The sequence below is a fragment of the Hakea prostrata genome, chromosome 3, assembly GCF_041222555.1.
Source record: "Hakea prostrata isolate BN-2017 chromosome 3, UWA_Hpros_2, whole genome shotgun sequence".
Taxonomy (NCBI): Eukaryota; Viridiplantae; Streptophyta; class Magnoliopsida; order Proteales; family Proteaceae; genus Hakea; species Hakea prostrata.
In genome coordinates this window covers 42785598-42801047 of record NC_142602.1, presented here as the reverse complement: position 1 = coordinate 42801047, position 15450 = coordinate 42785598, and the positions used below count along the sequence as shown (strand labels likewise).

General features: G+C 39.9%; 1 protein-coding gene across 1 annotated transcript; it reads left to right on the top strand.

Moving 5' to 3' along the window:
* The first annotated feature begins 10344 nt into the window (after positions 1–10344).
* On the top strand, positions 10345–11480 carry LOC149022314 (uclacyanin 1-like). Its single transcript, XM_089147263.1, has 2 exons — positions 10345–10597; positions 10795–11480. Exons 1-2 carry the CDS (start codon positions 10435–10437, stop codon positions 11349–11351), a joined length of 720 nt encoding a protein of 239 aa, XP_089003389.1. The 5' UTR covers positions 10345–10434; the 3' UTR covers positions 11352–11480.
* Positions 11481–15450: the final 3970 nt, after the last annotated feature.

The window sequence follows — 15450 nt, the reverse complement described above, 5'->3', positions numbered from 1 at the left end:
TAGTGTGAAGGATACCGGAAAGGATCGTCGGGGACGAGGAATGGAAGTATCTGGATCTGACTTGATGTAACTAAGTAGAAGACTTGCATTTGGCTAGGTTTTACCCCGACATGCGCCAAGTACTTATACCAAATGGTTGTGAGAGAGTGTGTTGACTTAACCCCCGCCATGGTTTGTCCCGAGGGATGAAGGACCCATTACCAATCGGCTGCTCAAGACCGGTGAAATGATCCGTGAGAGAATCCAAGATATCTTAAATGGTTGAGGATGTGAGTGGACCTTCCTAAAGAAGTACGGTGCTATGACTTAAAGCATGTCTGCCAATAGAGACCAGCATACATAGAGTTAGATTCATTCATTCATTGCTTGTCTCATATCATATTGCATTTATGATTGTTCGGAATCCCGCCATTTATGTTATTATGGATTTTAATCGCCTTACCGAGTTTCTTTGAAACTCATTCCTTTATTGTACAATGTTTGTTAGACTATCCTGCAGGTATTGAGTACTATGACGGTCCCTATGAAGAAGCGCAAGGCGAAGAGGCATATCTCCAGGAAGGTGATTGCGGTTACCACAATTACTCTGAAGATCCCGCGAGTGGTTATGCTCCGTACGATGCTTAGTCCGACCATTGAGTGGAAGCGTCCTTGTGCCATTTATGAGATTTACACTTATAAGGATGTTGTCTATAAAGTGGAGAACAATTTAGTTACCCAATGTACTTGCTACTGGGATTAGATTGTGTCTAGTTTATTCTTTTAGAGCTACTTTTCCGCTGGTTGTAGAGTGGGATTTTTGCCTCACTTTACTTATCTGTTTGACACTCTGATTATATCTATTATTCTGATTCATTTATGATTCATTCTTTCTTTATTGGATCTATGGTTTATCTTCCGCACTTTTATTATGATTGTTCATGATTATGTTATTGTTTATGTGGGAGGTTGATCACTCGATACCTGATCTTCGGGCTGTGGATCACACTCTCGGGTATGCCAGATAGGGTACCGGCTGGGAGGACGTGACATGTCATGAGCGCCATCTTCAATTAAGGTACAAGTTTCTCTACATAATAACTTGTCTCTGTCCTAAAACGTCATTTTTACGAAAGGGAACAAAGAAAATTCTTTGAGCACGTATTATTAGAGCTTTGTGGCAATTAGTGAAAGAGTTCAAGAAGGAAAAAAGGCAAATGTCTATTTCATTATCAATAGGCCGTGGGGGGCCAACCCTTACAAAAAAAAAAAAGAAAAGAAAGAGAAGATAGCTTCCTATTGTTCTTTAACAGTTTCGGCCGAAGGATCCTTGTCTAAGGCAGGCTTTAGGGGTTCTTCGGGAAGAGGCGGCGAATCATTAAGATACTTCTCGATATCTGGATCCGCTAGAATAGGGTCCTCTTCCTCCCAAACCCAGTTGGGGAAAGGTAGCTTAAGCTTCTCAAAGACTTCCTTGTGGCAAACACTCTGGAAGGGAGTTGTGTCAAAGGAAGGATCAACTTCAAGAATAGCTTTCCAGACGTCATTCCGCCCCGCTCGATAGGATTGAAGGTTGAATGGAGTCATCAGAGTTGTTGAAGGGAACGCTATTCAGATACTTCCAAATGCAGTCTTTTTGAAGATCTTGTGAAAGATGTTCAGGTTTGCTGGGAACTGCCATCTCCTTTAGACGCTCGTTCTCCATGGCTTGAAGCTCGAGTCTGTCAGTACTCTCAGCAGCAAGCTTTTCTGCTTCTTAGCCTCGCATTCGGCAGCAATAGCACGACTGGTTGACAAGTCCAGATCCTTTTTCAAAGAATTGATGACCTTGTCATTCTCCTCCTTCGACACTTCGGCTACTTTCTTCAGCCGGTCCACCTCAGAATTGGCCTTCGCCAAATTCTCTTCACAAGTTTGTAGCAAGGAGCAGCTACGACCAACTCAGCTCAAGGCCTCCATGTGTTGGTAGAAGCTCAGCACGGCATTCCTAGGAAAGCAGGCGAATTATAAAAAATCCCAGGAGTGATTACAAAGCAAGTAGCAAAAAACCAAGAAAAATAATACATTGTGGAGAGACGAACGAGAGAGTCGTCTTGCAAGGTTTCAAAGGCTTAACGGTCAGCAGGCATGAGGCCAAGAGAGCTCCACTCGGAAGCCTTCTCATGGTCCTGCGTGACTCGATCTGTCACCACCAATGACCATTGAGGAACGAAGACCTCCTCAGAATCTTTGTTCTTTTTGGATTTCTTCGGGGCAAAGGCATCGACCGAGTCATGCTTCCTTTTGGTACGAATGGGAGAGGGGACTTCGACCTCTTCCACCATCGGTCTTTTCCCTCTCCTCGAAGCCTCAACTATTGGCTTCAAGTTTCTTATACCCTTGTAGGAAGGGTCTGGAGGAGGCATAGAGGCCACCTGGTCTGCGGTCAATGCTCGAGGAGACCGTTGCTCTACAGTCACAACGGCCTTCGCAGCCTTCACCCGAAGGTTGTCTGGATTAATTCTTGGAGGCACTGTAAAGAAAGACAAAGTCAAAAAATTGAATAAGATTGCAGTACACTCAAGAAAGATGAAACGTGATAGTTTGAAAGCTCGCATTGAGCCAGCCTCCAATATTGAAGAACGGGGGTGTATTCCATCTCATATCCATGTATCTCTTGATACCATGGAATTGACTTGATCTTCCTGACAGTTGCTTTGTCTTCCTTGGATATTTGAGGGACCCGGTTACCCTTAGAATATGAAGTGTATAGTTTCCAGGTGGTCGAAAAGTTAAGGTCTGACTAAGGCGCTCGGCAAAAGAAATACCACTTTCGCCACCCCTTATGATTGGAAGGGCAGGTTCCCCTGGTAAGAATGCTGCCCGACCAGTCAAGCTCAACTTTGTTGCACTTGGAGAGAACAACCCAGCCAGGAGGGTGGGAAAGAGACAGGACATGAAAATGTACAAAAATAGGAAGAGAAGGTGTGATGCCAAGTTCGAAACATAAACTCAGAAAGCCGACGATAAGTCGCCAGCTATTGCGAAGGAGCATGTTAGGACAAATATCCCAGTGATTTAGAATGGCAGAAAACAAACTATTGAAGAAGGGAAAGCGAACTCCGATTTCCAAAGTATCTATATACAGGGAAAATTCGGCAGGAAGGATCGAATTAACCCTCTCATCAAGAGTAGGGGCTCTAAGATAGTACGAAGAAGGAAAGTCAAAATGTTTGACGGCCGAAGGAAGGTTCTCCTCGGTAAAAGAGGAGGGAAAAGAACTAGGTCCATTAATGGACTTGATAGGTTGCTTGGACTGCTCGGAGGATTCGGCAGTCTCCTTAGGAGTTTTGGATGGTCCAGACTCAGGAAGCGCATGAGGAGCCTCAGCACTTTCTTCTACTCTTTTCTATTGGATAACTTCTTCGAAGTCATGCCAAAGAGCAGTCAAGGTTTTCTTGTCACTATCTGACTGCTCAGGAGGGACAGAAGCAAAGGCCTCATCACCAGAGTTGCCTTTACCGGTGCTAACTTCAGGAGGAATTTCAGTAGAAACCCTACCGCCTTCCATTACTGTAAAGGTCTGGTTGTGGTTTTTAACAAAAAAGAAAACGGAGACGAAAGTAAAGGTTACAAAGGAGTCAGTAGACTTACTAAATCACCGAAGCGGAATGCTTAAGGGTGAGAAGATTGTTAGAGCGCGAAGGAGACGATGAAGCTTCAAAATTCCAGACAAAGAGAATGAAACCTACGAAAACAACGAACCGCTTTTAAGCACTCACACGAATGATCGAGGACGTGTGCGATCGAGATGGACTCTACATCAACGATCGTGATTTGAAGACGGTTCGAAAGTTTGAACTCACGAATCAAAAACAGGCGTTCAGAAACCGTTGTTTCGATTTCGTGAGCGAGGATGATTTCGGCTGCAGTGGACGCGTGGCGTCACCCCACAAAAAGTGAAAATATTCACGATGCTAGAGGAAAAAGCAATACAGCCACATTAAATGTGATACGACATTTAATAGACTGAGGATTATGCAAAGCCCTTGTTCGACAGATTACCAAGTTCAAAACCAAGCCCTCGGAATTGCCCGAACGCTTGGTCTGGGGCGCTCGTGATACAGAGAAAATATAATTGAACCGGGTTAAACCTTGGTTCGACCCTCGACCCCGGTCTAGACGAAAGGAATCGACTTGCTTCCGAGTGGGCCGGGTTCAAAAGGTAGCTTGCTGAGGAAGTAAACTAACTCAGTCATAAGCACGCCCTAATCCGCTATGATCGAAATGGATTAATAGTCAAAGAGACAGGTAGCAGCATTTGCGGAAGATGCTTATCGCTATTATATGGATAACTACCATATAACGATCATATTATCAAAGGAGTTATCTAATAGCCCAACCTAGTATGGATTCATCAGTAAACTGATCTATTCGTTAAGATCTGACGGCTATCCGAAGAAGGCTCAAATACATCCAACGAAGGAGATTCGAAGGTACACACTATATAAGACATCACCTACCTACAAGGTAGGGGAGAGATATACATACAATCTGAATCGTATTCTCATCATTCATTCTTTAGTTCTGTGCTCAAGCAGAGCCATTTATGATCAGTTCATCAATTGACTTAGCCTTCGGAGGTGGATTCCTGACCCCAACGGTTGGGCCACATCTGACGTTCATTTTTGCAGGTCATCCGCAGGAGATCTAAGGGCTTAGCAGATTTTGGACGCATCAGTATGGCAATGCAAATCACATATTGGTATAACCAAGAAGCATATTCATTATAAACACTTTCACTCTGAGAGGCAAAAAGTGATCAAACTAATTTATAGACAAGCACTATTAAACAAAGTTATTTCACCCAAAAAAATTATTAAACAAAGTCCTCAATAAATGTGAAAGCAGGCATATCCATGAACATAGCAAAACATATTGAATTTCCACTGTAATTTTCTTCCATATACCCATAAACATAGCATAAGCAGAATGTATTGAATTATTGATGCACGAACCACTCTAAATTTCATCTTTGTTGCTTTGTTTTGTTACACATTGATACAAAGCTGAACAAAATCACTTTGACTTGTAATGTAACAACAGAAGAAGTGGTGAGGGTTCTTCCAAAAATTGGGAAGACAGCAAGTTCTTGGGAAGAACAGAGGGAACTTACAGCATATAATTGAAGGTCACATTACATGAAGATCAAATCAGAACTAGAAGAAATGGCCTCTTTTGAATTCATTATCAGTTGAGAATGGAAAAATTACAAGAAATGATTTGTGTTCTTGATTTGTGATTGTGTAAAGAAAGCACAGGTTGTGTGCTCTGTTTTGCCATATCAACAAATTACATATGAAATTCATTTATTTGAAGAAAATTTAGGCCTACGGTTTCAGTGAGTTTACCATTTTCAAAATATAACCTCTTCTTATCAAATTAATAAATAAAAACAAAAATGATGGTCAGATGGTCTGTGAATCTGTGATCGTGCAAGAGAATCGACGAGTGGTTGTGAGATTACCTGGAATCGACGAGGAGATTAAGAGCAAGAAAAACAACCAAGAAAGCAGAATCTCATTGCTTCTGAAGTCACCACCGCTTCCTGCTAAAGTCACCATCGCCGTCGCCGTTGCCGAGAGGGAACAAGAGAGTGTTAAAATGTGAAAGCAGCTGAACAAAGAAAGTAAAACTATAAAAGTAAAAACCCTTTTCGAAACAATGAAGAAAGTCTGCTACAGAAAGTGAAACCCTTTTCATGTTAGGTTTTTTTTTTCTAGTACAAAACTAAGGCATTAGGTTAAAAGGCATAAAATGATAAAAGTTAAAACTAAAATTGAATTATTAAATTTAAAACATTAAATGAAATAGGGTTTGCCACTGTTTTGGTGAAACTTAAAAATTAAAATAATGAAAACTTTGACATTTGAAATTTAAATTTTAAAGAATATGAAACGTCGGTTGAAATTGAACAGTGAGTTAATGCCCCTTAACTGTAAGGAATAAGGGTTATTATTTTTATTTTTATTTATCCAAATGGATTAACGGGCTGGGGTTCGAGCCTACCGGTTTGGGCTAGCGGGCCGCACACGGGTTGGCCCGACCCAGCCCGAAACCGTTCAGGCTGAGGGTCTTCAGCTCAAACACAGCCCATTAAGGAATGGTTCGGGCTATACCAAACCGGTTCGGTTCGGCTTCAACAGTTCAGGTTGAAAATTGACACCCCTAGTTGCCATCCACTCCATCTTGATGAACTTCTTGGGCTCGGCTTCCTTCAGGAATATCCAATAGATCATTCCCATTAGGAGGGCGAAGATTTAATTCTCGCTACTGCGGATGTTGTTGCTGATCTAGTGACCATGACTTCTTGAAGCATTTCCCACAGACGGTGCCAAATGATGCATCCAAAAATTGTTAAGCCTCCAGATCTATGAAGATAATTTGCAAAACAGGGTTAGATGTGGCCCGACTGCTGTGGTCGGGAGGCCACCTCCGAAGCTTAAATCTGTCGCTGAACTGATCACAATGCTCTGGCTGAATGCAGAGTCTAAAAATGAATACGAATAGTTTGGAAACGATTCAGATACCTCTAGAGTGAGTAGATCACCTATTTATAAAGACATTACCTTTTATTCTCGATCGTTAAGTGAATTGTCGATCTCTTTAGATGACCGTCCGATCATAGGGTTTTGCCCTAGATATTCGAAGGAGTGGGTAGTTACCGATCTTAGCACGATTTCCTCACCACCTTGACGATAGTTGCTTCCTACAAGTTAGCTTCGCCTACCACAAGATTCGGGAGGTTGTTCGAGACTGGAAGCCAAAGTGTGGCGCCCTTACGATCATATATATTAGGTTAAGGATATCAGTCTAACTGGAACAGAGGGTTCGAACCTGGACCGATGGGTTCGGTGCAATTTTCTTCGTATTAGGTTGTAACACTAGATAATGATTGTTCACATCATTCACATCGTAACACCTTAGAAAAGAAGTATTAATAATGTTGCAAATTTGCTTTTGAACTTGTATTCATGTTTGTTTAGGAGTACGTGAATCCGTCTCTTACTAATAGGACACATATACAGTCAATTTATTATCTGACATATTAAATATCTAATGAAGATTATCTTACTGGATTTGTTTTCTTATTTTAAAAGTCTTTAAAGTAAGTATGTAAATATCTTTTTCTAGATTTTTCATTAAAACGAATACAAAGGATAATTAATAGTGAAAAAGTAAGGAAATCAAAGAGTAAGAAGATGACAAGAAAGGAAAGTTGTTAAATTCTTAAATTTTAACTCTGGCTATTAGCAATAAGATGGTAACCGTATGATCAAAAGGATAGTTGAAAACTTGTATTTAATGTACATTGATACCCTTTAGGAGAATCTAAAATAAAAATAAAATTAGCTATTTGAATATTATCTTAATTCGTCTGGAAGAAATCAATTAGACTTTATCCGAACCGTTTGAATATAATAGAATGTCAATATGACACTGTCACAATCTGATATGCATCCGAAATCCTGAAGTATTTAGGTCTCCTAACTCAATTCCTCAACAGTAAAACTTAACAGCCCTTCTTCAGGAAACAAAGCCAATTGGCAGGGATTTTTATTAGCGGCAGCCGCTGCTGCCAGCAGCCAGCGGCTGCGATCGAGCCACGTGTAAAGATGTGAATCTAATGGTTGAAAATGAAACTACAGAAATGCAAGTGTAAATGCAACTTTTTTATTTTACAAAATCTCAACTTAACTTTTTAAAATTTACAAAAATAGCCCCTGGTGTTTACCCGACTGGTGTCTGTCGAGATTCTTCGAACAAACGCTTTCTTCCTGCTCTATTTGCAAAAAACAGCTGCTCCACTTCGCCTGAAATCCGTCAAATTTATTCGCTTTCCATTCCCTGCAAGTCAGGAGTTTCAATGTTTGGGGATTTCTTATCCATTAAAATTCATTGAAGTTTCTTTATCTTCATCTCCATCTTAAACTACTTTCTTAGTTACACGGGTATTCAGTGAATTTGATAGGAAATTATAATACACTTTGATTCATTTCCTACAAAGGTTCTTCTTGCATTGAAACAAAAAAAGATGGAAGAAAGATATAGTAAGACCCAAAAAAGAAGATGAAGAGAATAGCTTAACCGGCCAAAGAAACACCCTCCTCCCGGCGGACCGAAAGTGGTGAGAATCTCCGTCTGATGCCACTGCTTTTCTATCGCCACCGTGTGAAGAGGTACATCAGTGAGATCTGGATCAAAAAGCCCTAAATCGATTGGGATCTGGATCGAAAAGCCCTAAATTGAATGCATCTCAGTCAGAGTTAATACAGGGAGTTGGTTTTGTAAATTTCAAGGAATTAGTTGAGATTTTGTAAAATAAAAAATTTATATTTACATTTACATTTACATCCCACATTTTCATTTACAGCCATTAGATTTATACTTGCTGACGTGGCTCGATCACAGCCGTTGGCTGCAGGGAGTTGGTTTTGTAAATTTCAAGGAATTAGTTGAGATTTTGTAAAATAAAAAATTTATATTTACATTTACATCCCACATTTTCATTTACAGCCATTAGATTTATACTTGCTGACGTGGCTCGATCACAGCCGTTGGCTGCTGGCAGCAGCAGCTGCGCTAATAAAAATCCAATTGGCAGTTTAGCACGCAGTGAGAAGACTACCAATACACAACAGAGAGAACTCTAAACTAGACAAATTGAAGGTGAATTGTGGGCCGGAGGATTATACTCTTCTCCTTTTCTTCCTCTTTTGGTTTTGACAAAAAGAGTTCTGAGAAGATTGTAGTAGATAGAGAAGATGAGAGAACTTTTAACCAACCAGCAACAACTAGGACCTAACTGTTCCTGTTCCTTTCATGTAGGTGAGATAAATGTTAATGATTAGCTTTCAGTGATTTTCTCACGAAGCAACCTTCGAGGTTTCGAGCTCCAAAGCGAGGTTGATATTAGTAATCATTGGTTATATGAGAATTGTGGTTCGTGGTGTTGGAACCATTAGCTTGGACTACGGTTCTACATCTGTATTGGTATTATTAGTCAATATGTTTTTGCTAAAAGGAACATCAAAGAGTCACATGGAAACATAAAACAAATTAAAGTAACAGAGAAAATTTAACATGATTTACGCACTAATGCAGTATGCTACGTTCACAGATAAAGAGCAAAAACTTTCATTATATAGAATGAAAATTACATTGGAGACTTTTCAACCAATTGTCAGAAGGGCTTTACAAAAACCATAACAATCGTCATATTTTTAGATTCTAATTGGCTAAACCGGATGACCCCCATCGAGTGGAGTCATATTGTACTACAACGGCTACGCCCTGCATCTCCACCATATATAAGGATTAGTGATGGTTCTAAGCTCATGAACTTCCATCATAGATGTCACAAATTTGATCATTTGGGTTGCTCATCAGATATGTCAATACATGTCCATTTTCAAATTCTAAGAATTCTGGTCACAACATAACAGTTTCGGTATTGCGGGTTGTTACAAGTTGATACAAACATATCCTCATTTGTATCTGTATAGGCACTGACTGAAACAGCCAAGTACCGACATTGATACATATAACCATAGTCAGAATTCAGGATCAACACAGAAAACATCTAGAATACTTAAAATATCATGCAATTTCAAATTTGTTTATGAGAGTGGTTGGTAAGTTCAAGCACTGTGAAACAATAACAAATTCAAAACTCAACTCAAGACATACAGAAGCTCAAAAGATGGGGAATCCACTTTATTGAATTCCATCAGAGAAACGTTAGGATTAGGTGACCAACACTGAACCCATTTGAACAGGTTTCGTAATTGTTAGTTGGAACCGACAACCAAAACATACAGATGGAAAATGAATTGAAATTTGAATTTTATTTAATCCATCACTGCAGAACTCCTTTTAGCATGCTTTCTCCGGGCCAGGTTGTCTAAAATTGATGGGCATAATGCTTTTCTTGAGATGGTTTGGCTCACTTTGTCTGGGTAATCCGGTTGGATCGACCAGCTGGTCATCCAGCTCAAACAGTAGTTCATTTTCAATTAGAGGTTCTAAAACAGAACCTTGATCAGATAACTAGCCTGGCTAGGGTTATGATTTATATCTGACAATCTACTAAAAAACAAAACACAAAAGAAACGTTTAATCATCTGGTTGGGCAGGAACTCCATGAGCACTGGATGAAGCTAGAAGTGGCTGGAGCAAAAAAATCTGTATTTGCCACTTCAACTACTCAAATAACTTGAACAAATGCACAAAACCCAAACACATTTTTAAATTTGGAATCCTAAGCTAATCTCATCTGTACCTTGGAAAGTTTTCTTTTCCATTGCTATATAAATATATGTATGAATGATCTCCCACCAAGGATGTGAACTAAACCCATAGAACTGTTTCTGTGTGCTTGGACACCTCTCACTTGCTTTCATCATTCCATCAACAATGGCCATGGTTAGAGCACTTCTAAGCCTTGCTGTCATACAGGTGCTGATTGAGTTTGCCATGGGAACGAATTACACAGTGGGAGGTACCAGTGGCTGGGATCTAAGCTCCAACATACAGGCATGGTCAGCTGCCCAACCATTCCATGTTGGAGACAATCTGCGTAAGCTAACTTGAATCTCCTGGTTTGTTTCGTTTTCTCATTTACTCATCATATCAATAATGGAAGATGTTCAGAAAAAGGTTTTTGTCTATTAGATACAGACTGTACAGCTATCCAATGTCTAAATCATCCCATAATTTGATTAAAATTGAACTTCCAAGTTATGAGAACATTGATCCAGGCTTGCATTCTTGCAGTTTTTGCATACTCGTCTCCTCACAATTTGCTTGAGGTTACCAAGTCAGACTATGACTCCTGCCAGGCAACGAACGCACTTCAAACTTACAGTGATGGAAATACTGTGATCACATTAACTGCTCCAGGAAAGAGATACTTCATGTGTGGAGTTCCAGGACATTGTACTCAGGGAATGAAGCTTCAAGTTAACACATTAGCTACTTCTGCTGCTACTGCTCCATCACCCACTTCAGCAACTGCACCATCCACCTTGCCAAATATTGCAACCCCTCCTTCACCTGCTGTAGCAGATTCTCCCTCGGTAGATGTTCCCTCAACAACTTCTTCAACTTTGGCTCCATTCAGTCCCCCATCATTGGCACCAGATGGATCTGATCTTAATGGGCTGTCACCCCTCCTTCCCTCTTCTGAATCTCCTGGGTTGGCACCTTCTGGAACTGCTTTTACAACACCATCAACTACCACTACTACCTCATCAGCTAACAGGGGTCACTTTCAGTTGAACCCGCTAATCATTGGAATCTTTTTTGGAATAAAGATGCTCCAGGCCTTTTAAGCATCTGTAACATGTTTTGAGCTGTCGTACTGTTGTAGAAATTCTTGTCAGTTCTTCCTCCTTTTTTTTGCGCTACACATTCTTGTTCTGTATTCTCTCTGGCTCTCCCTTTATTATATCAGAGTATCAATATTCATAAACCCCTGAGGCTCTTCCAGCTAGCATTTTCGAACTTTTAATGGACATAGCTCACAAGAGTTGAAGGTGGAGGGAAACTAGAGATGCGATCACACCTTTCAACTAGTCAATGACGATGAATTCCCAAACAAAATCTTAGGAGATTGATTCGGTATGTTTGGTTCGTATTCAAATTCTAGGTCAATTCTAGGAGTTGTTGGAATTGGAAATGGAGAGTAGAAATGTAGGTCTTTGATTTCAATGTCTTCGAGTAGAATCACGTTTGCTGTTGCACGAATTCTCAACTAAAAAACTTAAAATGAATAATGAGCAGAAGGGGATGCAGAAATACGTACACACACAGAGCTTCAGCCACCACTTCAGTTGTTGACGACGCTTAATCAGATTGTCATTTTCCTCAACTTGAAAGGGAAGAAAAAAAAGGTTAGGTGGCAAAGTCCTCTTAGGTAGATTAGAAATTTAGAATATGTTACTTACGTGGTAAAGTTTTCTTCTTTTCTAACGAAATTTTTTAGGGACATCGCAATCAAAGGAACGAGATTTTGCTGGGTATCGCCGGTTTGCTACCCAGCGAACCACTGATAATATCGCCGATTTCGTGCGTCCTGTTTTTAATTTAATTCTTCAATCTCGATTCCCAAACCCATATTTACAAATTAAAATACATGTTACTTCTATGACACGCAATCTCAGTTTTCCTTTTAAACTTCAAAATCCCAATTCCCAATTCCCAATTCCCAAGTTCCCAACCCCATTCCCATCTCACGCAATATATTTTCTCTTTTAAAAACTGATATGTCAGATATTTCCCAACCCATTCCTATAAAGTATAATCCCATCTCGCGCATAGGACTTTTCATTTTTCAATTTCTTTTCAATGTGGTGCAGACGTGCGTCAGAGATATTTCATATGCGTTTGGGATAATAGGATTTCATCACTCCAGGCGGTGGTTCTTCACTTTGTATGCGCTTGGGATAATCGGATTTCATCTCAGGCGGTGGTAAAACCTCTGCACAGTGGTAAAACCTCACTTCCTCTGTGTGTGGTTTACCTGGTTCCTCTGTGCGGTAGTTAGCCAGTTCACACTTCACTGAGATTTTAAAAGAAATAAAAAGAGGAGAACCTGGCAGTGGTTTCGGCAGAGATTTCTATTTCAACAATGGTTTCAGTGATTCCAGTGCTGAGAGAGAGAACAAGTGAACGATGAGGGATATTTCGCATCTTCTTCTTCTTTGGTCTTCTACTGTCCATTTTGGCCGAGTTTTCGCCAATACTGAGTGATATCTAAGCGATATTATACATATATCGTTTCGCCCCCTGGTATCGTTTCACCAGGGGGCGAATTTCGGTGATATTTTGCTGAAATTTGCCGAAAAAAAGTTCCTTGATCCCAATTCCCAAATTAAATAATAACAATCAGAGACTCAAAAATATATCAAAAGAAACATCCCTAAGTCTCTCTTAAAATGACATAATGGTACACTCAATTAGCAAATATGGTTTTTTTTTTTTGGTAAGAATTAGCAAATATGGTTAACTCATTGTTAGATAGTTCATAATTTCTAAATTGCTCTTAATGTCTTGTAATTTTAAAGTATTACCCTGATATGGAGAAATTATGATCGGACCGGGTTCATACCTAGTTCGACCCTCGACCCCGGTCGAGACAGAGGGAACCGACTCGCTCCCGAGCAAACCGAATCCAGAAGATGGCTTGCTAAGGAAGAAAACTTATTCAGCTACAAGCACGCCCTAATTCAACTGATGAATTAGGTTAATTACCCTAATGATGGCAGACTCAAATTGACGGCTGCGGCTAATCATTATCGAAGGGATAATCATCGCATAACCTAAAGGTTATCTCAGGAGTCCTCTACTAGTCCAAACTAGTAGAAGTCTATCGCTCAACGGATCTAACTGTTAAGATCCAACGACTACCCGAAGAAGGCTCAAGTGCATCCAACGAAGGAGATTCGGAGGTACACTCTATATAAACCTCACTGCCATACGAGGTGAGGAAGACACAATCTGAGACTCAGACTCAGATTCAGATACATACTGATAGACGTAAACTATCAGAGGCTGACGACCTAGATCACCTTTCCCAGTTCTTTATTCCTTAGCTTTGTGCTTCTAGCAGAGCCGTTTGTGATTAAGTTCATCAATTGACTTAGCCTTCGGAGGTGGACTCCCGACCCCCGCGATCGGGCCACATCTGACGCTTTCGTTTTTGCAGGTCATCAGGAGGAGATCTAAGGGCTGAGCAGATTTTGGACGCATCATACCCTTAACCACTTGCCTCTAATTTTTATATTACTTTACGATGTTGCATTTAATGGAATGAAATCCTAATTCACTAAATCATATTTAATAAAGAGATAATTTATAATCCGTTGTTCTATCGTTTGGAATGAGAAATACAAATTCATAGTTTTCCAGCAAAAGAAGGAACAAAATCTGACAGGACTACTACTCACTTTGAGAAAATTAAACAATCCCTCGAAGCCTGTCAGAGGAAGGCGAGAGATGTGTTGGAGAGGCTTGAATGCTTGGAATTCTCATCATCCTCAAATGGCATCGATTCTCTTGAACTCTCTTTCTCTAAAAAGAAGGTCGGACAGGCTTGAATGCTTGGAATTCTTGTCATCCTCAAATGGCATCGATTCTCTCGAACTCTCTTTCTCTAAAAAGAAGGTCGGATAGGCTTGAATGCTTGGAATTCTCGTCATCCTCAAATGGCATCGATTTTCCCGAACTCTCTTTCTCTATAAAGAAAGACATCGTCGGATCCAATCTCTCAATATCGAGATGGATCATTGATAACTCTATGAAATAGAGTTAAGATTGGTAACTTTATACTTGAGATGGCTTGATTTAGGAGTATTTTGTCTTTGTTTTAGTGATAGTATTCATTAAATGTTGTCTTATTTAGTCTTAACATGTTGCATCTTGTTTAGTTCATTATTGTCACTCTTACATGAATTTCTCTTCAGATTTGTGGATGAATTTGATTGTTTCTCTTTCTCTTGAAAAATGTAGGTAAAGAGCCATAATAGGAGAAGTTGTCCTCTAACTTTGCTGCAGCATTGCCACAACAACGGAGCAGAATATTCTCAGATCCAATTCAAATGGAAATGACTAGAAAGGGCTAACTTAAGTGGACAATATTCTTGTAAATACATGATGGTTCTCAGCCCTTGATCTCAGAAGGAATGTTCTAATCCTATGGCTAGGTTCTACCCTAATGATTGAATACATTTATAGAGGAAAGAGAGACAAAAGAGGAGGAGGAGGCAAGAGAGAACACACGGCCAAGGGGAGAGAGAGTACTCGGCTGAAGGAAAGAGAAGGAGGACCAGAGCTGGACTCATGCGGAAGCATTGAAGGCTGCTGGAGAAGTTGATTAATTGGAGAAGAAGGCTAGAGCTCATGTGGAAGCATTGATGCTTTAGTTTCTTTTCATTTTCATAAACTTATCTTCTCATCTTCTAGCTTAATGTTAACTATAACTACTGCTGTGGTTTTAATGTCTGTTATGGGCTAAACTTGTGTTGTGTTGGGATGATAAGAGTACCTAACTTGAATTTAGAGATGTACTTATCATGTGTTCTTCAATTTTACTACAATAAAACTTGTTGTCAACGAATTCAGCATGATATATATTGATTAATTTCTGTTCTTGATAAATCTTTCATGAACGATTGCTAAGATTGAGTTAGCTACAAAGTTAATGCATTCTAGATGTTTGTTGAATTGTGTGAGTTAGCATAATCTTTAATTAGGTTGTGTTAATTAGTAGGTTGGGTAAGAATACCCAATTACCTCACATTACCATTGATTGGATTGGGTTTAAATTGCATTCATAATTCAATTCTTCATAGGAATATGCAGATGTTGATTTAGGATGCTAGCTTATGTCTATTGGAATATACCATATTGCCATTCATTCCAAGTTCTTGA

Coding starts and splice junctions, on each gene's coding strand:
- LOC149022314 (XM_089147263.1), top strand. CDS start 10,435: ATGGCCATGGTTAGAGCACTTCTAAGCCTTGCTGTCATACAGGTGCTG. Junction 10,598..10,794: donor CCATGTTGGAGACAATCTGC/GTAAGCTAACTT, acceptor GCATTCTTGCAG/TTTTTGCATACTCGTCTCCT.